General features: G+C 37.5%; 1 protein-coding gene across 1 annotated transcript in view; it reads left to right on the forward strand.

Moving 5' to 3' along the window:
* The window catches only part of LOC136253703 (hemicentin-1-like), a 75,560-nt gene that overhangs the window by 35,960 nt on the left and 18,667 nt on the right, over positions 1–20,933 (forward strand). The window contains exons 13-15 of the mRNA XM_066046361.1: positions 1,943–2,119; positions 4,861–5,112; positions 5,214–5,513. Of these exons, the coding sequence (XP_065902433.1) occupies positions 1,943–2,119; positions 4,861–5,112; positions 5,214–5,513 (729 nt within the window). The remainder of the gene's footprint in view (positions 1–1,942; positions 2,120–4,860; positions 5,113–5,213; positions 5,514–20,933) is intronic.

Consider the following 20,933-nt stretch of genomic DNA (forward strand, 5'->3'; position numbering starts at 1 on the left):
AAATCAGCTAGTAACAAGTCATCCAGAGATCAGCTAGAAACGAGTCACCCTGTAGAGAGATAAGCTAGAAGAAGTTACCTTGTAGAGAGTTCAGCTACAAAGAAACAATCATGTAAAGAGTTCAGTTGCTAACAAATTACCCTGTAGAAAGTTCAGCTACGAACAGATCACCCTGTAGAGAGTTCAGCTAGAGACAAGTAATCCAGTAGAGAGATCAGCTAGAAGGATTACCTTGTAGAGAGTTCAGCTACAAATGAATCACTCTGCAGATAGTTCAGCTAGAAACAAGTCAACCTGTAGAGAGATAAGTTAGATGAAGTTACCTTGTAGAGAGTTCAGCTGCAAAGGAACCATCATGTAAAGAATTCAGCTGCAAACAAATCACCTGTAGGGAATTCAGCTATGAACAGATCACCCTGTAGAGAGTTCAGCTATGAGCAGATTACCCTGTAGAGAGCTCATCTAGAAACAGGTCACCTTGTAGACAGATCTGCTACAAGAAGTCACCTTGTAGAGAGTTCAGCTACAAAAATACCACCATGTAAAGAGTTCAGCTGCAAGCAAATCACCCTGTAGAGAGTTCAGCTACAAAGAAACCACCATTTAGAGAGTTAAGCTGAAAAAAAAATCACCCTGTAGAGAGTTCAGCTAGAAAAAAATCACCCTGTAGACAGATCAGCTAGAAATAAGTTATCTTGTAGAGAGATCAGCTAGAAGAAGTTATCGTGTGGAGAGTTCATCTACAAAGAAACCATCATGTAGACAGTTCAGCTTCAAGCAAATCACCCTGTAGAGAGTTCAGCTAGAAACTGTAGAGAGAATCTTATAGAGTCCTCAGCTACACGCAAATCACCCTGTAGAGAGTTCAGTTACATTTCAAGTCACCCAGAAGAGAGATCAGCTGCAAATTATCCTGTAGGAAACCATTTGCATTTAATGATTATATAATATATATAATTTGTATAATTACTGATGAAATCAAAAATAGTTTAAGTATTTTTAAATCTTGATTATGATTAAATCTTTTTTCTTCCTGTGGTAAAGGAGAAAAGATAGGGTAAAAAACCCTAAAGCTGGCCATAGGCTGGCTTTGGGGTATACAAATATGTACAAAAAGAAGTGATATCTAACCCAAAACATCCTAGCTGTAAAAAAGAGTGCTGCCCCCAAAAGGCTATGGTGAAAAAAGATGTGAAACCCAAGGTGGCAGCCAAGAAATGGCTGTGATGGTAAGTTAATGGTAAAAATTTAATAATGACAGTTCGTGAATTTTGTGCCAAGACCAAGCGACACCAAATTCACATGAATTGTCAATATTAATTTTTTTACCATTAACCTACCATCACAGCCATTTCTTGGCCGTCACCTTGGATTTTACATCTTTTTTCACCATAGTCTTTTTGGGGGCCGCACTGTTTTTTTACAGCTTGGCTGTTTTGGTTTAGATATATATGTATAAAATCGTATAATTACTAATAAAATCAAAAATAGTTAAAGTATTGAAAATCTGCTTTAACTCTTTTTCTTCTTTCTGTGATAACGAAAAAAGACAAGTTAAGAAGCCCCACTTTGGTGTACACAAATATAAAAAGAAGTGATATCTAATCCAAAACAGCCAACCTGTAAAAAAAGGGTGCAGCCCCCCAAAAAGGTCTTGGTGAAAAAGATGTAAAATCTAAGGTATTGGCCAAGAAATAGCTGTGATGATAGGTTAATAGTAAAAAATTTAATAACAACAATTCAGGTGAATTCGGTGCCAAAATCCCGCACTCTTTTTTACAGCTTGGCTGTTTTGGATTAGATAACAATTACAATAAGCCTCTGTTCTATCCATACAACCAGTTTGTGTTGTTTCTCTACACAATTGTTCCATATGGTGTAAACATCGCTGGTAACAACACATACCCTTATGGCAGTCAGTTACAATTACATTGTTTATCAGAGGGTGGACCACAATTAGAATACAATTGGAGCAGGACTACTAATACATTCTCAAGTGACACAATTACTAACACCAACAATCTCACTATTAGTAATGTAACTACACTTGATGGAGGAAATTACACTTGTACCGTCACTAATGATGCTGGATCTAGTAATAATAGAGTCACTGTCTATGGTGAGTTAGTTCATAACACATAGTATTTCTCTTACAGTAGAGTCCACTTATAACTTCACACACACGTCTTTTTTTGTGTGGGGTCATTTTTCTGCTTGGGTAAAACAAATTCCAGGTATGGATAAAGCTAAACTCTCACGTGGGTGCACATAATGTCATGCGTTAGTGCACAAAAAGCCACGCTCCAGAGAATACCATGGCCACAAGTGGGCTAAGCTCCAAGCATGTGTCTTGGTGTGATTTGTTAAACCTTACTGCAGGTGTGTTTGAAATCAGTACTAGTATATAAGAGGACTAGCAACAGCCATTGTTGGCCAATATGCTTTGTATAAATATCTGTAATTTTGTGTAGCATTGGTTTTACATCCTACCACTTAATTAACTACTGAGGTCACGGTTCACTCATGGTAAAGGTCAAAGTTCACATACAATGGGTAGCTACTGTATATACAGTAAGTATTAGGCTGTACCAACAACTTGAATGCATTATTGGTGCCTCAACATTATGACTGCCACAAGGTACTGTCCTGGAATAAAGATGTACACTCTAGCTCAAATGAAATAAGTATTTATTTAGGATAAAGTCAGTTCAGCAGTTGGATTTTGTTTAGTTCATTAGTACACTAGTTCAGTATATTAAACAATTAATAACACAGTAAATTGTATGTAACAATGCAAGGAACTGCAGCTTTACATTGAAGTCTCCTCTCCATGCATGATGGCAGGCACAAGGGCAGGCATGCCGGGCTCAACCTATCACTAAAAAAGCATTACAAGGTAAAGTGAACACATAGCTACCTATACTAATAGCATTACTGACAGGCTTTGACTTACTCTAGACTTGAGAGGGCTCTAGTCCACTCGTGGCCAGTATTTTAGGGTCATTACACTTAGCAAACTACAAACACATGGTATATTGCCATACATGTGTGGCATGCAAAATTGCTGCATGACAACGCAAAATGGTGGCTGTGTAAAACCAATGCTGCATAGTTGCATGTCCACATGGAGCCACACGTTTAAATGTGAAGTTACAAGTAGACTGTAATGTACTTTGCCAATGTATGGATCTTTGAGCGAGTGAATAGTTTAAAATGTCAATCAATCTTGTTAACAGTTGGACCAGTATTCACTACTCATCCGATGAATCAGGAGGAGGTTATTAATAACAGTTTTACACTACAGTGTAAAGCACTATTTGTCTATTTAAGGATTTTCAGTCACTGTTCTATTAAAGTGTCTCAATTTTTTCATGTAAAACATGTTAAGTTACAGTTGTTCAATTTTTACAAAATAAATCCAGCACCTTTATGCTAGAATACAATTTACAGCCTGTTGTCACAAGTTTTATTAGTATAGCACTTATTATAGTATGATGATTATGATGATGATGATTGGTGCGAGTAGGTTTTAATAGTACTGAGTGTACTACCCTGCTGATCTGTACCATAACAGCTATAGTGTTGGCTTGAATTCGATAGAATGCTAGAGAAGTCATAATAGTATTGTATTACATAGTTTATTTGATTACTTTTGTAATGCTCTAACATAGCTCACAATTTTTTTGAAAATTTCTAATAGAACACACATGGAATGTTCTAGATTTTCTATTGGTAGATCTATGAAATTATGAACTTTGAGTATATTTTAGCTAGAATTTTCATTTATAAACTAGAAATTACATGAGGTGATCATCCATGATAGCAGTGGCTCAGTGTTAAAGGATGTGGATTTCCAGCACGGAGGTCCCTGGTTCAAAAGCTGGTAAGTTTATTCCCCACAGTGACTGTTCTATTAGAGTATTTTGACCCAGCGATTTACAGTTATGTGGTTTTTGAGCTACACATGCATGAAAATTGCATTTGCTTTGGAGTTCCTTGTAACTCTATACCTGTCAACACATTTTCTTTTATTAAACCTCAAAAAGTTTGAGCTACGATGGTTAACCTATATTCAAAGCAATTTTCAAGTTATTTCCATAAGCGATTTACTCTGTAGGCATGACTACTCGAATGGCTGCAGGTTCGAAGCTGCCCAGGTCCAGTCATGGTTTTTTTCTCCTTTCTCCACCTTTCCAAACACCCTTTCTGTAACAACTTTACACAGGCTGTAGGACCAAGTGTCTTACAGACTTCAGCACTTATGTTGTAAAGCCTCAATAAATAAATAAATAAGTCAACCTTTTTACTGCAAATAATTGTTCATAGCTCTATGACCATTATTCAGATTCGTACCAAACTTGGTATGTGATTGTGCCACAATTAAAACAATTATAAATTGTACCAATGCTCAAGAAAATTGAGCTAAGTCAATTTTCAAAGCTTTATATTTCACGATTTTGTTAGGCAATCTTGCTCAAATTTGGTATGTGTGGTCTTGAAGGTGGAGGGCATTTGCAGTATAAAAATGATTCCAATTCGAGGAGGAAGCACAGAACTACTTATGCATGAAAATCTCATTTAGTTTTTTCCAGTTAATATACTCGTGGTGTGGAGCGCCGACTTTCTTGGCTGCACGACACACTACTGTCTATCTTGATACTACTATATATGATAGTCCATTTAGGATATATAAATGTACAATTTCAATCTGTTTTTTTTTCTTTAGTTTTAGTAAACTTGAAATGTACGTATATATGCTAATAACACTTTATGCATGTTGCTAAACCTAATATTTTATAGCAATTACAATAAACCTCTATTATACCAATACAAACAATTTTGTGTTGTTTCTCTACACAGTTGCTCCATATGGTGTAAACATCACTGGTAACAACACATACCCTCATGGGAGTCAGTTACAATTACATTGTTCATCAGAGGGTGGACCACAATTAGAATACAGTTGGAGCAGAACTAACACATTCTCAAATGACACAACTACTAACACCAACAACCTTACTATTAGTAATGTAACTACACTTGATGGAGGAAATTACACTTGTACTGTCACTAATGATGCTGGATCTAGTAGTAATACTGTCACTGTCTATGGTGAGTTACTTCATATCACATGTTTATTTCCTTGTTTTGTTCCTTACTTTGTGTATGGTTGAAACCTTGAGTGAGTTAATGAGTTTAAAAATTTTTAACAGTTGGACCAGTGTTCACTACTCATCCAATGAATCAGGAGGAGGTTATTAATCACAGTTTTACACTACAGTGTACAGCAGAAGGATTCCCTACACCATCTATACAATGGTACCTCAACAATACCATCTTCACTAATAGTAGTAACAGATATATTGTTGACTCCACATCAATGAATAGTATTACTAGTATGCTGACAATTATAATGGCTGATTTTACTGATACTGGTCTGTACCACTGTGAAGCTAATAGTAGTGTGTTTATTGATATTGTTAACAGTGACATGATGAATATCAGTGTAGTAGGTGAGTGTGGGTTGGTACTAAGACAAAATACTGTGTGCATTTATGTATGGTGCACTATTGAATAATGTACATTTTCAAATTTAATAAAGAAAATGTTTATGTAATCAAAAACAGCCAAGCTGTAAAAAAAGGAGTGCGGCCCTTGAAAAGGCTATGGTGAAAAAAGATGTGAAATCCAAGGTGGCGGCCAAGAAATGGCTGTGATGGTAGGTTAATGGTAAAAAATTTAATAACGACAATTCAGGTGAATTTGGTGCCGCTTGGTTAATTGGCACAAAATTCACCTGAATTGTTATTAAAATTTTTACCATTAACCTACCATCACAGCCATTTCTTGGCCGCCACCTTGGATGTCACATCTTTTTTCACCATAGCCTTTTCAAGGGCCGCACTCCTTTTTTTACAGCTTGGCTGTTTTTGATTAGATTTCACTTCTTTTTGTATTTGTATACCCCAAAGCCGGCCTATGGCCAGCTTTGGGGCTTTTTAACCTATATATTTTTCTTTACCACAAGAAATAGAAAAAGATGAAGCAGATTTTATAAATACTTTAACTCATTCTGATTTTATCAGTAAATGTACAAATTATATATATATAATGCATATATCAAGAGTTCATAATATAAAAAGAGAGCATATATTTATTACATGTCAATTAATCCCCACAGGATAATTTGCAGCTGATCTCTCTACTGGGTGATTTGAAATGTAGCTGAACTCTCTACAGGGTGATCTGTTCATAGCTGAACTTTCTACAGGGTGATTTGTTTGCAGCTGAACTCTCTACATGGTAGTTTCTTTGTAGCTGAACTCTCTACAATGTGACTTCTTCTAGCTGAACTCTCTACAAGGTGACTTGTTTCTAGCTGAACTCTCTACAGGGTGATTTGTTTGTAGCTGAACTCTCTACATGGTGGTTTCGTTGTAGCTTAACTCTCTACAAGGTAACTTCTTTTAGCTGATCTTTTTACAGGGCATATTTGTTTGTAGCTGAGTTCTCTACAGGGTGATTTGTTTGCAGCTGAACTCTCTACATGGGAGTTTCATTGTAGCTGAACTCTCTACAATGTGACTTCTTCTAGCTGAACTCTCTACAGGGTGACTTGTTTGTAGCTGATCTCTATACAGGGTGACTTGTTTCTAGCTGAACTCTCTACAGGTGATTTGTTTGCAGCTGAACTCTCTACATGGTGGTTTCTTTGTAGCTGAACTCTCTACAAGTTAACTTCTTCTAGCTGATCTTTTTACAGGGCATATTTGTTTGTAGCTGAGTTCTCTACAGGGTGTTTGTTTGCAGCTGAACTCTCTACATGGTAGTTTCTTTGTAGCTGAACTCTCTCCGATGTGACTTCTTCTAGCTGAACTCTCTACAGGGTGACTTGTTTGTAGCTGATCTCTCTACAGGGTGACTTGTTTCTAGCTGAACTCTCTACAGGTGATTTGTTTGCAGCTGAAATCTCTACATGGTGGTTTCTTTGTAGCTGAACTCTCTACAAGGTAACTTCTTCTAGCTGATCTTTTTACAGGGTGATTTGTTTGTAGCTGAATTCTCTACAGGGTGATTTATTTGCAGCTGAACTCTCTACAAGGTGACTTCTTCTAGCTGAACTCTTTACAGAGTGATTGATTTTTTTGCAGCTGAACTCTCTACATGGTGGTAGCTTTGTAGCTGAACTCTCTAAAAGGTGACTTCTTCTAGCTGAACTCTCTAAAAGGTGACTTCTTCTAGCTGAACTCTCTACAGGGTGATCTTTTCATAGCTAAACTCTCTACATGATGATTTCTTTATAGCTGAACTCTCTACAGGGTGATTTGTTTGTAGCTGAACTCCCTACAAGGTAACTTCTTCTAGCTGATCTATCTACAGGGCGATTTGTTTGTAGCTGAGTTCTCTACAGGGTGTTTGTTTGCAGCTGAACTCTCTACATGGTAGTTTCTTTATAGCTGAACTCTCTACAATGTGACTTCTTCTAGCTGAACTTTCTACAGGGTGACTTGTTTCTAGCTGATCTCTCTACAGGGTGACTTGTTTCTAGCTGAACTCTCTACAGGTGATTTGTTTACAGCTGAACTCTCTACATGGTGGTTTCTTTGTAGCTAAACTCCCTACAAGGTAACTTCTTCTAGCTGATCTTTCTACAGGGTGATTTGTTTGTAGCTGAATTCTCTACAGGGTGATTTATTTGCAGCTGAACTCTCTACAAGGTTACTTCTTCTAGCTGAACTCTCTACAGAGTGATTGATTTTTTTGCAGCTGAACTCTCTACATGGTGGTTTCTTTGTAACTTAACTCTCTACAGGGTGATTTGTTTGTAGCTGAACTCTTTGCATGATTGTTTCTTTGTAAATGAATTCTCTACAAGGTAACTTCTTCTAGCTGATCTCTCTACAGGACAATGTTTGTTTGAGTTGAACTCTCTACATGATGATTTCTTTGTAGCTGAACTCTCTATTAGGTACCTTTTTCTGGCTGATCTGACTACAGGGTGACTTGTTTGTAGCTGAATTCTCTACAGAATAACTTGCAATGTAATATAATTGAGTAAATTATAAATGCAACTGAATGCTTTATTAGGGTGACTGTTCTATTAGAGTATCTCGATCTCGCATTTGCTACACGTAGTTGCCTTTCGAATCATAACTCAGTGGTTTGTAATCCGATTCTTCTGTACTACTGCAAGGACTTTCTATGATGATTATTCCAGCTACATACTGATTTTCAGCTCATTGCTCTAAGCGGTTTACCTGATAGACACGAAAACTAATAGTTTTTGTTATTCATAAAAATCGATCGCGTAATTTTGACACAGGTCGGGTTTTGTGTCATATCTCCGTGGTTTTTATCCCGATTCCTTTCAAACCACAAAAAGGCACTCCTACGATGGTTGCTCCATCTACATAGCAATTTTCAACTGATTGCTCAAAGGAGTTTACCCTGTAGGCATGACAGACCTTCGACCTTATTTTACGCAAATAATCGGTCATAACTCCGTGAATGTTCATCGGATTCCTCTCAAAGTTGGTACAGAGATCCGCCTTAATGCAGGGGCGGATCTAGGATTTATAAAAGGGGGGGGGGGGGGGGGGCTAACTCAAGGTACTAATCTCTTGGGTAGAGGTGTGCAAAGGAACTAGGGGGGTCTGGGGGCATGCCCCCCCCCCCAGGAAAATTTTGAAAAATAGATGCTAAATACTGCAATTTGGGGACATTTCCACATAAAATTCATAATATTTTCTGCCTGTAGATATTTTATATACTGCCTTTAGATTATAGGTATGGCTCTCTAAAGCAGTTTTGTTAATGGAAAAGTTTGGGTAGGTACAGACAACCAAGTACATGATGCACTCCTCTCACAATTGCACAACACTGAATAGGTGCATGTTAGAATAATAACGTCGAAAGTGGAAAATTTTGAAATTTGAACAATACAAGTTTGAATCTGAGAGCATTTTCAATGGAGATTGTGTACCTGAATTAAGTATTGCCGTACATATTAACTACACAAGTAGATGAATGAAGCCCTTTAAACAGACCAATGCACTTCATTGTATGTATAGGTGCAGGCAGATTTGGAAAAATTCCATAACAGAATCAACTACATGTTTCCAGTGAATGTTCTATTAGAGTAGTTAGCTGACTGCTCTATTACAGTATCTCGATCTTGTACACCTCCAATGCTGATCCGGGTCCTTGTTGCATAAACTTTAGCATAATAATACCTTGGAAAGATGTTTATAAGGTGGTTTTATGAGTATTTGTATTATTAGTGATCATATAATTATGTTAAGACACAATTTCATTATAATACTCAGCATATTGATCAAGTAAAGCCTAAATATGAAGGGGGGTGGGGCTTCAGCCCCCAAAGCCCCCCCCCTGGATCCGCCCCTGTAATGAGCCCTTTAAGTGTGCCAAATTTCAGCCTGATCCGAGCACGCATTCGTGTTTTATGGCGGATTTTGCGAAGTGTGCGAAATGAAGAAGTAAATGAAGAAAAAAATAAACGAAGAAATTAAAACGAAATTTTGTTCGCTCGTATCTCGGAAATGGCTGGAGCGATTTTCTTCAAATTTGGTGTGTAGACTCCTCTTGCTGGCCGGCACCTCTCTAGCAAATTTGGGTCCAATCGGATAAGGGATCACAGAGCTACATAGGTGTGAAAATTGCATTTTCTTTCTTCCTGTTAATATACTCATGGGTGGCACGCTGGCTTCTTGGGCCGCACGACACACTACCGTGTGTCTTGATATGTATGTATCTGGTCTATAGTACGAAAAGTCTATGTAAAACATTCCAGCATAATAGACAGAGTAACTATGGAATAGAATGTTTCAGTGTCAACATGATACTGAAACATTTCAAACATTTCAGCATTGTGAATCTATATCAAAACTGCCAAGCTGTGTGAAAAAGGAATTTACCTTGTAGTAGTACAGGGTGAAATATTGTAGAACCATGCAAATAAATAGCTGAAATGATGTCAATAAATTTTAATTATGTGGCATTTCTTATGATTTCACAACCTTTTTACCCAGTCCACACCATTTTTTAACAGCTTGGCTGTTTTGACATCAAGGTTGTCAAACAATCTTTATATCCATACTAATTCATCACTCACATAGTACAAGATAAATCAGTGCCAAGGAAATTGGTTGATTGAGTGCATTATAAAATTTATTGTGATCAACATTATTGCAGCCATTATGGCTGCCACCTTTTGATTTCACAATTTTACACTCAAGCTTTTGAAGGCCGCACCCTTAAATACAGCTTGGCTATTTTGTATGGATTTCACTTTTTTGTATTTTAAATACCCAAAAGCCAACCAGAAACTGGCTTTGAGACTCTTTTCATCCTAATCGTTGTTCTTCTTATCTGCGGATACAATGACGATAATATAAGACAAACTAGTGCTATACCAGTGCAGAAAAATACCTACAGATCCAATACCAAAGCCAAAGGATCTAAGTTGACGCTGATAATTGCTCCAACTGTAATTTTGTGCTTACTTCAAAATTAGGTGTGCATGTGCACTATTTGTTTACTAGGATTTTTACTTTGTATGACTGTTCTATTAGAGTACGTACCTCTATTAGTGTATTCCAGCTTTCTTGACCACACGACACACTACCGTGTGTCTTGATGAGAAGGAAATAAATAAACCAAAGTTCTAGTAGTTCATATAGGGAATGTCTGTATTGATTTTGCTGAATTGTAGTATGTTTTTCCCGCTGTATCTTCCTGTGAGCTCCACTATGAAATCACTTGATTAGAAGAAAGGAGTGTATGTATGCGTGTGTGAAAGTCACACTTTGCTTCCTGCTAACAACACACTTGTGATGTGCCGGATTCTTGGACCACACAACACATTATTCTGTGTAAAATTGAGGTTAATCTCTTAGTACAGTAGATCAATCCTCACTTAATAGAACAATCAATGGAGATAAAATGCTGTGATGATTAATGATGTACCAATACCACATATTCACTACCGATCCCATACCAAATACATTTTCAGGGGCTGATCCAGAAATAAATCACAGGGGGTGCTGGTTTAGTTTCATGTTTTTTTACACAATGGACACTACCATTATAATGAAGTGGGGATTTATCAAAGTAGGGTCAGTGTGTGCTTACTAGAGGGGTCTGGGGGCATGCCCCTCCCCCCCAGGAAATTTTTGAAAATTGCCTTCCTGAGATTGAATCTGGAAGTGATTTTGACTGAAAATTATAAATGTAAATTTTGTGCTGGCCACTTGTACTGAACCTAAAGAACACTGGTAAGTGACATGCTAGTAGCTATTATGAGTGATGAAAGACTAGGTAACCTTGACATGTTGGCAATGCAAGGATTTGGCTTCCCACTGAATATTGAACAAATATGCAAAGAGTTTGTGACTAAACATAACAGAAAAATGTGTACTACAAGTGCTTCATGTGATCAGTATTAGTGCTTTAGCTATTAATGTTTTGATTTGCATGTGTAAGTAAAGTAGTTCAATTCATGGTGGTGGGTGGCTAGCCACTCCATCCACCCCCTGTATCAGCCCCTGATTTTAGATGGAAATGACCAATACTAGAGTACACAATTCATATCAAGGAATTTTGGAATGTCAAAATGGCCTAAATCAATGCAGCATAGCTAGGTTTTGCAATAATGGCAGAGCGCATGGCACACGATAGATACTTTAGTAGTGATATCCAACCTCACAAATATTTCTAGCACAGGGTTGTGTAATCTTATTTAACAAACGAATATTTACTTTTATCAAATTTATTACTAGCAAACTTCATTCCCGGATGTCTGCACTTCTAAATAACTTTATTTCAGCTTATTTGGTTTCATATATTTACAGAGTAATTGTATTTGAAAATTTAAAAATCCTGGGTTTGAATAAATAGAGACAAAAGTGTATTAACTATTAAGGTCATGGCACTTACTAGCTGGGGTGGGTATACCTGGAGACATGATTCAGTCTTGCAAGTTTTTGTTCATGGACTCCAACAGCATTCACCTGAATGCATTAAACTTTACACTGATCTTCCAGGCTATCTTGCCAATGTCAGCCCTCTAGCACTATCCCTACCAATCTTTCTACCACCCTAACTTGGTCTTAATTTCTAATGATTCAACCTACTTGTTTGAACTAACAATTCCTACAAATACCCAGCAATGTCTGTCAGCTGCAAGAGCTCAGAAGGAAGATTGGTATGGCTCTTTATTACATGACCTCCAACATTCTGGGTAACTGCTGATCTTATTTCTATCGAGATTAGATGTTTAGGTCACTTTATGTCGGTCACACTTGCTTAAGTGGCTAGCGCTTCTGGTATTGCAAAGAAGACTGTAAGATCACTGTTTGAGCAGGTTACTCATATTGCCATGTTCTGCTTCTATGGAATTTTTAACTCTAGAGTCTCCATCTGGTGGATCTCCTGATCTGAATGTTTATTTCTTTTTATAGTATAGTGGCGTAGCCCCTAAAATTGGCAATATTATGCACTTTTTCATAATGCCAACTTTCCACATAAATAGTAGTCCTCAATAGATATATTTTTAGATATAGTGCCATCACTGAGTTGACCTTTGGTTACCTTACACAGCATAATTCATACACAAATACTGACTGTATTTATTCCGTCTATGTTGGAACTAATAGTCTAAATATTCTACCTTGGCTCAAACAAAAACAGATCACAGCCCCCAATAGTGAATAACATTAGAGTCATTTATAGATTTGAGGTTCGTTTTGTCTCGTTATAAGGAGTTTTTAAAAATAGTTGTTCCAATGCTGAATAAAGATCGGGTTAGAATATGTAGTGTTGGAACACTATTTTTGCTGTGTTATGGCCATTTTTGTACAGAAAATTGATTATTTTTGTCTTTATCTCCCTGAGGCAGTAATTAACTTGTTAAAAATGGTACCAAACAAAAGGTCTTGCTGATAGAAACAACTTGGTTTTTTTATTTGAAGTTAATAGGTGGTTTTATTACAAAGTTATAATCATTTTTATTAGCTGCAAATTTGATATAATTTATCTGCCCTTGAGGTGTGAATTACCTGTGGACAGATAATTATGCATAAAATTATCGAATTTTGCAACTAATAAAAATACTCATAACTTAAGGATGAAACCACCTATTGACTTCAAATAAAAACCAAGTTATTTCTATCAGCAAGACCTTTTATTTGGTACCATGATTGAACAAGTTAATTACTACCTCAGGGAGTTAATAAAGACAAAAATAATCAATTTTCTGTACAAAATTAGCCGTAAAGGTCACCAAAGGTCAAATCAGCAATGGCACTATATCTTAAAATACATATATTGAGGACTACTAATTATGTGGAAAGTTCCACGGTTTTATGAAAAAGTGTACGATTTTTTGGTTGTGCTGCTATACTACTATATAGTAAAAAAAAAATTTAATTAAATTAGTGTAAGCCTTGCCAGGGCCCCTGTACTGACCACTCTGTGGCTGTCAGTGCATGATACCCCTGAGACTAGACCCCCTGTATGTGTATTTTGTATAATAGTATGTCTTGATAAATAATATGTCTTCCTCCTCTTTAGTGATTAGTGTGCTCTATTAAAGCATTACATTTAAATAGCCAGCAAACATATGCACAAGAGTCACACGATTTAGATACTCTAATAGAGCAGTCAGCTTCACTGCAATTTGTTGTCAAACATACTGGCTAAACGGCTTATGCATACTAGTGAAATTTTCTTGCACATGTCAGGTAACTATCAAGGTACAATCTTTCAGTTATTTAATGGAAATCCATATAATTATCAATGAGGTATAACGTGAAAACTAACGATACATGCATGTATAGGGCTGAGTCAAGTTGTGCTCAAAATTTTGCCCAAAATGCTTTCAGAAATTTCCCAAATTTTTCCACTAATAGGCTACTTCAGTGTTCCCATTATGCTTGCACTATGCTCTTGGGTTAGCTGCATTTCTTACAATTATATTGGAACATTTTAGTTAGTGAATGCTCTGTTAGAGTACTTCACTACAAAGTACAGAGTATCAATCTAAGGAGCTATGTACAATGCATTTTAGTTCACTATTGCACTTTGCAGTTTAAATGAATGCTCTATTAGGGATTATCAATCTATTTTCATGGAATTAAGCTCCATAGTTTGAAATATCCACCTATTATGCTAGCATTATGCATATGCTGGCATTCCACTCCAGCCTATTATGCTTTTTACTGTATTGGCATATTTGATGCAGGCCTATGCATGTAGCATGCAAACATGTTTTGAGATCCCTTATATATATGATGTTCAGCAACTAACAAATATGAATAACACAATATTTAAAGTTATAGTACATATGTCATTTAAAATCTAGTTATTCTGTTTACCTGTAGGAAGAAAAGATAGATAAAAACCAACATAGCTATACAGTTACAAAAAGAAATGATATCTAATCTAAAAAAGCCCAGCTGTGAAAAAGGATGCATCCTTCCAAAAATAAACTAGCATGAAAGATATGTCATATCAAAGGTGGTAGCCAAGCAATGGTTGCAGTGATATTATATTACAAAGTGAGTGACAGTATAATATTGTTACAGCCATTTCTTGGCTGCCACCTTTCTTTTTCGTATTGGCCTATGTTTGGAAGGTTGCATCCTTTATCACAACTGGGCTGTTTTGGATTAGATCTTTACTACAAGAGAAAGAGTAAGACTTTTTTGCATGTGATCAAGTGCCTAGATCTATTTGAACTAATATTTTTTTTGTTATTTAATAATCCAATCACGTAGCTAATAGAGCTACTTGTTACATAACTGAATGCTCTACAGGGTAACTTGTATAGTCATTCAACTCTCTACAGGTTGAATTGTTTGTTGCTGAACTCTCTATGGAATTACGTACTTGAACTCTCTACAGTGTGACTTGTAACATAGCTGAACTCTCTACAAGGTAACATATTTGTAGCTGAACTTTCTATAGTAATATTAATACGTAGCTGAACTCTCTTCTACAGGGTGACTTTGCAAGTTAGTTGAACTCACTAAAGAATTAGTTGTTTGTAGCTGAACTTTCTACAGGCAGTACATGGTGACTTGTTACAAAGCTAAACACTCTATAGGAGTAGCTAAACTATACACAGAGTGACTTAAACGTAGCTGAATACTGTACCGGATGCCAGCTAAACTCTCTATAGGGTGACTTCCTAATGTTAATGTATATAACTTAACTATCTACAGGGTGACTGTTTATAATTGAAATCTCTACAGGGTGACTTGTAATATAGCTAATAATAAACTTTCTACAGGATGATTTGTTTGTTGTTGAACTCTCTACAGGGTGGTTTGTTATGTACACATAGCTCAATTCCCTACAGGTTATTATGTAGCTTAGCTCTATACAAGTTGACCTGTTACATAGCTGAGCCCTCTACAGCATGACTTGTAATGCAACTGAACTCTATAGGGTGACTTGAAGCATAGCTGAACTCTTTACAGGGTTACTTATTACTCTCTACAGGGTGACCTGTAAGTAGCTGAACTCAACTAAACTCTTTAGAGTGAGTGACTTACATATAACCGAACTCCCTCTACACAGTGATTTGGGTATCTGAATTCCCTACAGCGAGACTTGTTTATAGCAGAACTCTTTACAGAGTGGGTTACAAAGTATCTGAACTCAGCTGAACTCACTACAGGGTGACTTGTAATGAAGCTGAGCTTGGCTACATTTTCTACAGGGTGGATGGAATGAAACACAGTTACGGAGTGGCCTGAAATGTAGATGAGCTCTCTATGGTGTGACCTGTATCATAGCTGAACTCTCTGCAGAGTGATTTGTTTTAGCTGAACGCTTTATAGAGTGACTTGTAATGCAGCTGAACTCCATACAGGGTGACTTGTTACATTTCTGAACTCTGTACAGAATTGATGTAGCTGAATTCTGTGCAGGGTTTGTTTATTGCTAACCTATGTATCTACAGGATGATTAAAACATAGCTGTACTTGGCTGAACTGTCCACAGAACTCTCCATATAGCTAAGTACCAGTTTTATATTCCATGACCTCCTAAAAAACTTGTGCACAGCTTATTATGCAATATATGGTCAGATATGCCATCCTGTTTAACAATGTGCACACATAATAGATCAGATAGTAACTATGATTAGTACAAAAATGATTAGTTATGTACTTTATTACATATATGCACACTATACAGTTCCTTAAGTAAGTCACGTTCTAGTTTGACAGACACTCAACTAGGTATAAAATAATTCTATTTACATTGCAATCTCAATCCATTACAGGTGTATACTACTACACTATAATTGGACTTGTAAGCATTCTGCAATGCAAGAAGCAGTAATAGCAAGCTTCAAACTGCAACACCAGGAACGAGTAGCAAGCAGCAGCAGCAGTAACAGCAAACAACTTCCAACAGCAGCAAGCAGCTAGCTAGCTGCAAGAATTCAACTGCAAACAGCAGCAAGCCACAAGCAGTAGTAGCACCCAACTGCAAGGAGTGGCAGTAGGTCATGCACAAACTGCAAAAATAGTGACAACAGCATAGAAATGTAGTATATACTACAGTACAAGTAGAGGCAGCCACCTCAAGTAGTAGTAGCAGCTGCACTAGGTATATACAAGAAGCAGCAGTCAGCTACAGTTGATACAAGCAGTAGCAGAAAGTCATTCATGAACAAGCAATTGTAGCAGCAGGCTGTGAGAATCAGCAGCAATAGCAGCATCACCTACTCAGCAAATTTCAATCTCCAGAGAGAATATCAATTTCTAAAATTCTCAAAGTTTTCCTAGAGGAGCATGACCTAGACCCTCCGCTAGCTGAGCTGCCTTTGGCAGCTAAAGACTGAGCCTTTTACTGCTCTCACTTTTACTCTGACACCTCTGTTTAATACTGCTTAAAGTTTATGTCCATTACCGCAGAAGCTGCAGCTACAAAAGCAGCTGCAACCACCTATACAAGCAATGGTAGCCAGCAGCTACCAGCAGCAGTAACCCACTGCAAGCATAAGTGGTGGAGATGAGGGGGCTATGCCCCCCCCCCCCCCCCCTTTACTGGACACTGTTTGCAAGGAAAGATCGAGATACTCTAATAGAACAGTCAGGATCTGGATACTCTAATAGAGCAGTCATGTGTAGTATTCAGAGAAGCAGTATAGCAAGCTACTTAGTTACATAAACAGGTTGTGCACTATTTCCAACTGTCACACAACAACTAGAATTATGCTAGAATTAGTTTGTTTCTGTTTATAGGCATGCTAGTAATCGTTCGACTCGAAAGTTCTATTAAATGCCCACCACGTGGCAAGGTGTGTGTAAATAAAATCCATCCAGTTTAGTTTAATCCTGATGTAGAAGTACTTCCTTACCATTCCAACAGGTAAACTACTGTAGTATTTTCATGTTGTAGCAGTATTCAAACCTTTTTGTACAAGTATCGCTGGTTTTCTGAAGCGACTATAATTCTACCATTATATTGGCAGCGATTTACGAGAGTTAGCAAACTGCAATATGTTATTATATTAACAGTGCTTACAAAATATAGGTTAACAGCTTAGCTAAATGATCACTGTTCAGCTTAGATAGGGTCCGCAACGTGAAATTTCAACCTCCGAGAATCAACTACCAAACCACCCACAAATGCTAGACTAGGTACCGCTTAGAAAATTCCAGATTGGCGTTATTTTTCATTAACGTCTTGTCGTGCAAATCGGCAAATATGCTTACAAATTACGAGATTTTTTGCTATATCTTCAAGGAAATGTATTTTAAAGCTACAATACGCGCTCTCAACCTTTCTTACTAACTGTACTCTAAACTAAAACCATCAGTGGCTGCATTGTCTGGAGCAATTTCCAGCAGTAGCATCGCGAAAATGAAATTTAGGACTTGAAAAAAGTTTCGATGCCGCTGGAGCACACAATAGCAATGCCAAAGTAACCCTCCCAAGTAAAACTGGTCTGGCATGGGTCCAACTACTACCACACGAAATACAATCAAATTCCAAAATTGTTTGCCATCTGGCTGAGCTCGACGGCTGTCAAAAATTCGTCAAAAATGCCGATTTTATTCACTGATGGGAACTTTTGCTAGCCAGGTGTGCTAGTTTATTTCTCAAAAACTTACTAGACCCATAACCAGTAGCTTTCATTCATAGGGCTGGTCTGGCAACTCTTCTAGCGACCTCAAAAACTGCCAAATGCCGATATCCATGAATTTTGCCGATGTTGACCAATTTACAATGCGTTAAAGAAATCTTTCACACCAAACGTGATGCTTTGCCTCTTTAAAGTCATGCTGCATCCTTGTTTAGTTATATTCGTCCATAGGGTGACACTGGTGACTCTCTAATCAAGGCCAAAATCCATCAAAATGCCCATCTCACCTTTTGTCATCAGTTTTAGGAAGTTTTAAATGTCAAACATGTTGGTTTACCTCTCTACATCCTTGCTGGACCATTCAATCACCTTCGTCTGTGTAGGCAGCTTTCTTCAGTCTCTTGAAAACGCCAGAGCACGCCAATTGGGTGCAACCATCAACACCAGTTAATGCTTAGCTATTTTGTTTCATTGGTTTCACGAAAGAATGACAGGAAAACCAGCAGAAATGTAATAGAGCGCAAATGGAGTTAATTTAGCTCTAAATATTGTACTCTACATGTTATTACAAATGATTACCGAAATGCAAATGCCGATTATCAAAAACCACAATCGAAATTTCCATTCGTGTAGAGTTCCGAAGGTGGATATTTAGAACTAGACTAACTCCAGTTGGGTTATTTAATATTTCTGCTGGATTTTCGTGGAATCGATGAGACAAAATAAGCAGTAAGTGGTGTTGATGGTTGTGCCGCGGCCCAATTGGCTTGCTCTGGCATTTTCAAGAGACTGAACTGAGAAAGGTGCCTACACAGACGAAGGTGATTGAAACGTCCAGGATTTTAGAGAGGCAAAGCATCACGTTGGTGTGCAAAATTTCTTTAACGCATTGTAAAATTTGTCGATATTGACAAAATTCGTGGATATCGGCATTTGGCGGTTTTTGAGGTCGCTTAGCTTGAAGAGCTGTCATGTAGAACAATCCTATGAATGAAAGCTCCAGGCTATGGGTTTAGCAAGCTTTTTAGAAGTAAACTAGCACATCTGGCTAGCAAAAGTTCCCGTCAGTGAATAAAATCAGCATTTTTGACAAATTTTTTACAGCCGTCATGCTCAGCCAGATGGCAAACAATTTTGGAATTCAATGATATTTGGTGTGGTAGTAGTTGGACTCATGCCACACCAGTTTGACCTGGGAGGGTTACTTTGGCATCACTACTATGTGCTCCAGTGACATCGAAACTTTTTTCGAGTCCGAAATTTCATTTTCGCGATGCTGCGGCTGGAAATTGCTCCAGACAGTGCAGCCACTGATGGTTTTAGTTTAGAGTACAGTTAGTAAGAAAGGTTGAGAGTGTGTATTGTAGCTTTTAAAAGACATTTCCTTAAAGATATAGCAAAAAATCTCGTAATTTGTAAACATATTCGCCGATTTGCATGACAATACGCTCATGAAAAATAGCGCCAATCTGGCATTTTCTAAGTGGTACCTAGCCTAGCATTTGTGGGTGGTTTGGTAGTTGATTCTCGGAGGTCGAAATTTCACGTTGCGGACCCTAGCTTAGACGATTGTACAACGCATTCTTGCAGTGGGCATTAAATAGAACCGTCGAGCATATGTTTTCTAGCATGTCTATAGCAGAAGCGAACTAATTCTAACACAATTCTAGTTATTGTGTGAAAGTTGGAAACAGTGCACAATCTGTCCCTATTGGTTCCATTCCGTTCCGTTCCATTCCGGCTTTCATCAGTACCCGTCAGTTACAAGCAGCAGCCAGCAGGCAATTGACAGCAGCACCCATGTGCAAGATGTAGCAGCAGGTTGCTAGAAATAGCAACAGCAGTAGCATATTTCCAGTATATTATAGCACTAACTGCAATCTATAATCAGTTGCAGCAGCCAGCTGTAAGCAGTGACAGCCAACTAGCAACAGGAGCAGAAGCCAGCCTCGATTATATACAACAGTAGGAGCAGCAGCAGAATTAGAAGAAGAAAAATAGAAGAGTAAGAAAAGTAGTAACAGATGGTAAAAAGAGGCAGCAACGATCCTCAACAATTAACACAGTAGTATACAGCAGTTATCAAAGCACTGTAAAGAGCTGGTCCAAGAATAAACCATGCAATGTTCCAGCCGAAGAGCCTGATGCAGTAAGAAGCAAAGCAGTGTACTGTTGAATTGTACAGATGAATTTAAGTTTCAACTTAAATTGATCCCATTTTTAACCCATGGGAAGTATTTATATAAACGCATCCTGCGTTTACCACAAGGGATTTTTTTTCAAAAACCTGTATGACCCATGGTCATTATTCCAATTCCACAAAATAATAGTTTTCTGATGGTAACTTACAGAGTGAACATTTAGATTTGCAAGAAAATTGGTACCGCAATATTTGCCTTTTGGAGGTATTTCATTGGTGCCAAATTTCAACTTAATTGGATAATGCTTTATGACAGATTTTGCAAAGTGTTCACAAAGATAAAGTGGGAAAACAAGAAGTTAACATGTTGGTTGCCATGTTTTGTACAGCTAGACCATTCAATCTTTAATGGCATGGCACCTCACGTGATCCAAAACTTGTTAAAACTAATTTATGAGATGTGTACTTGTATCTTGATGACTAATTTAATGCCACTGCGCTTAGGTTAACCAAGTACAATCCACAGCAGGCATGTTAACTTCAATTTATTGTGATGCAATAAATTAATAAATCAAAGTTCATATTATGAATGAGTGCAAAGATTTTGCTGAACTCTAGTATACTTCCTGCAGTATTTTCCAGATAACTCCATTATGAAAATCATTTTAATAG

This window comes from Dysidea avara, chromosome 4 (genome assembly GCF_963678975.1).
Source record: "Dysidea avara chromosome 4, odDysAvar1.4, whole genome shotgun sequence".
Lineage (NCBI taxonomy): Eukaryota > Metazoa > Porifera > Demospongiae > Dictyoceratida > Dysideidae > Dysidea > Dysidea avara.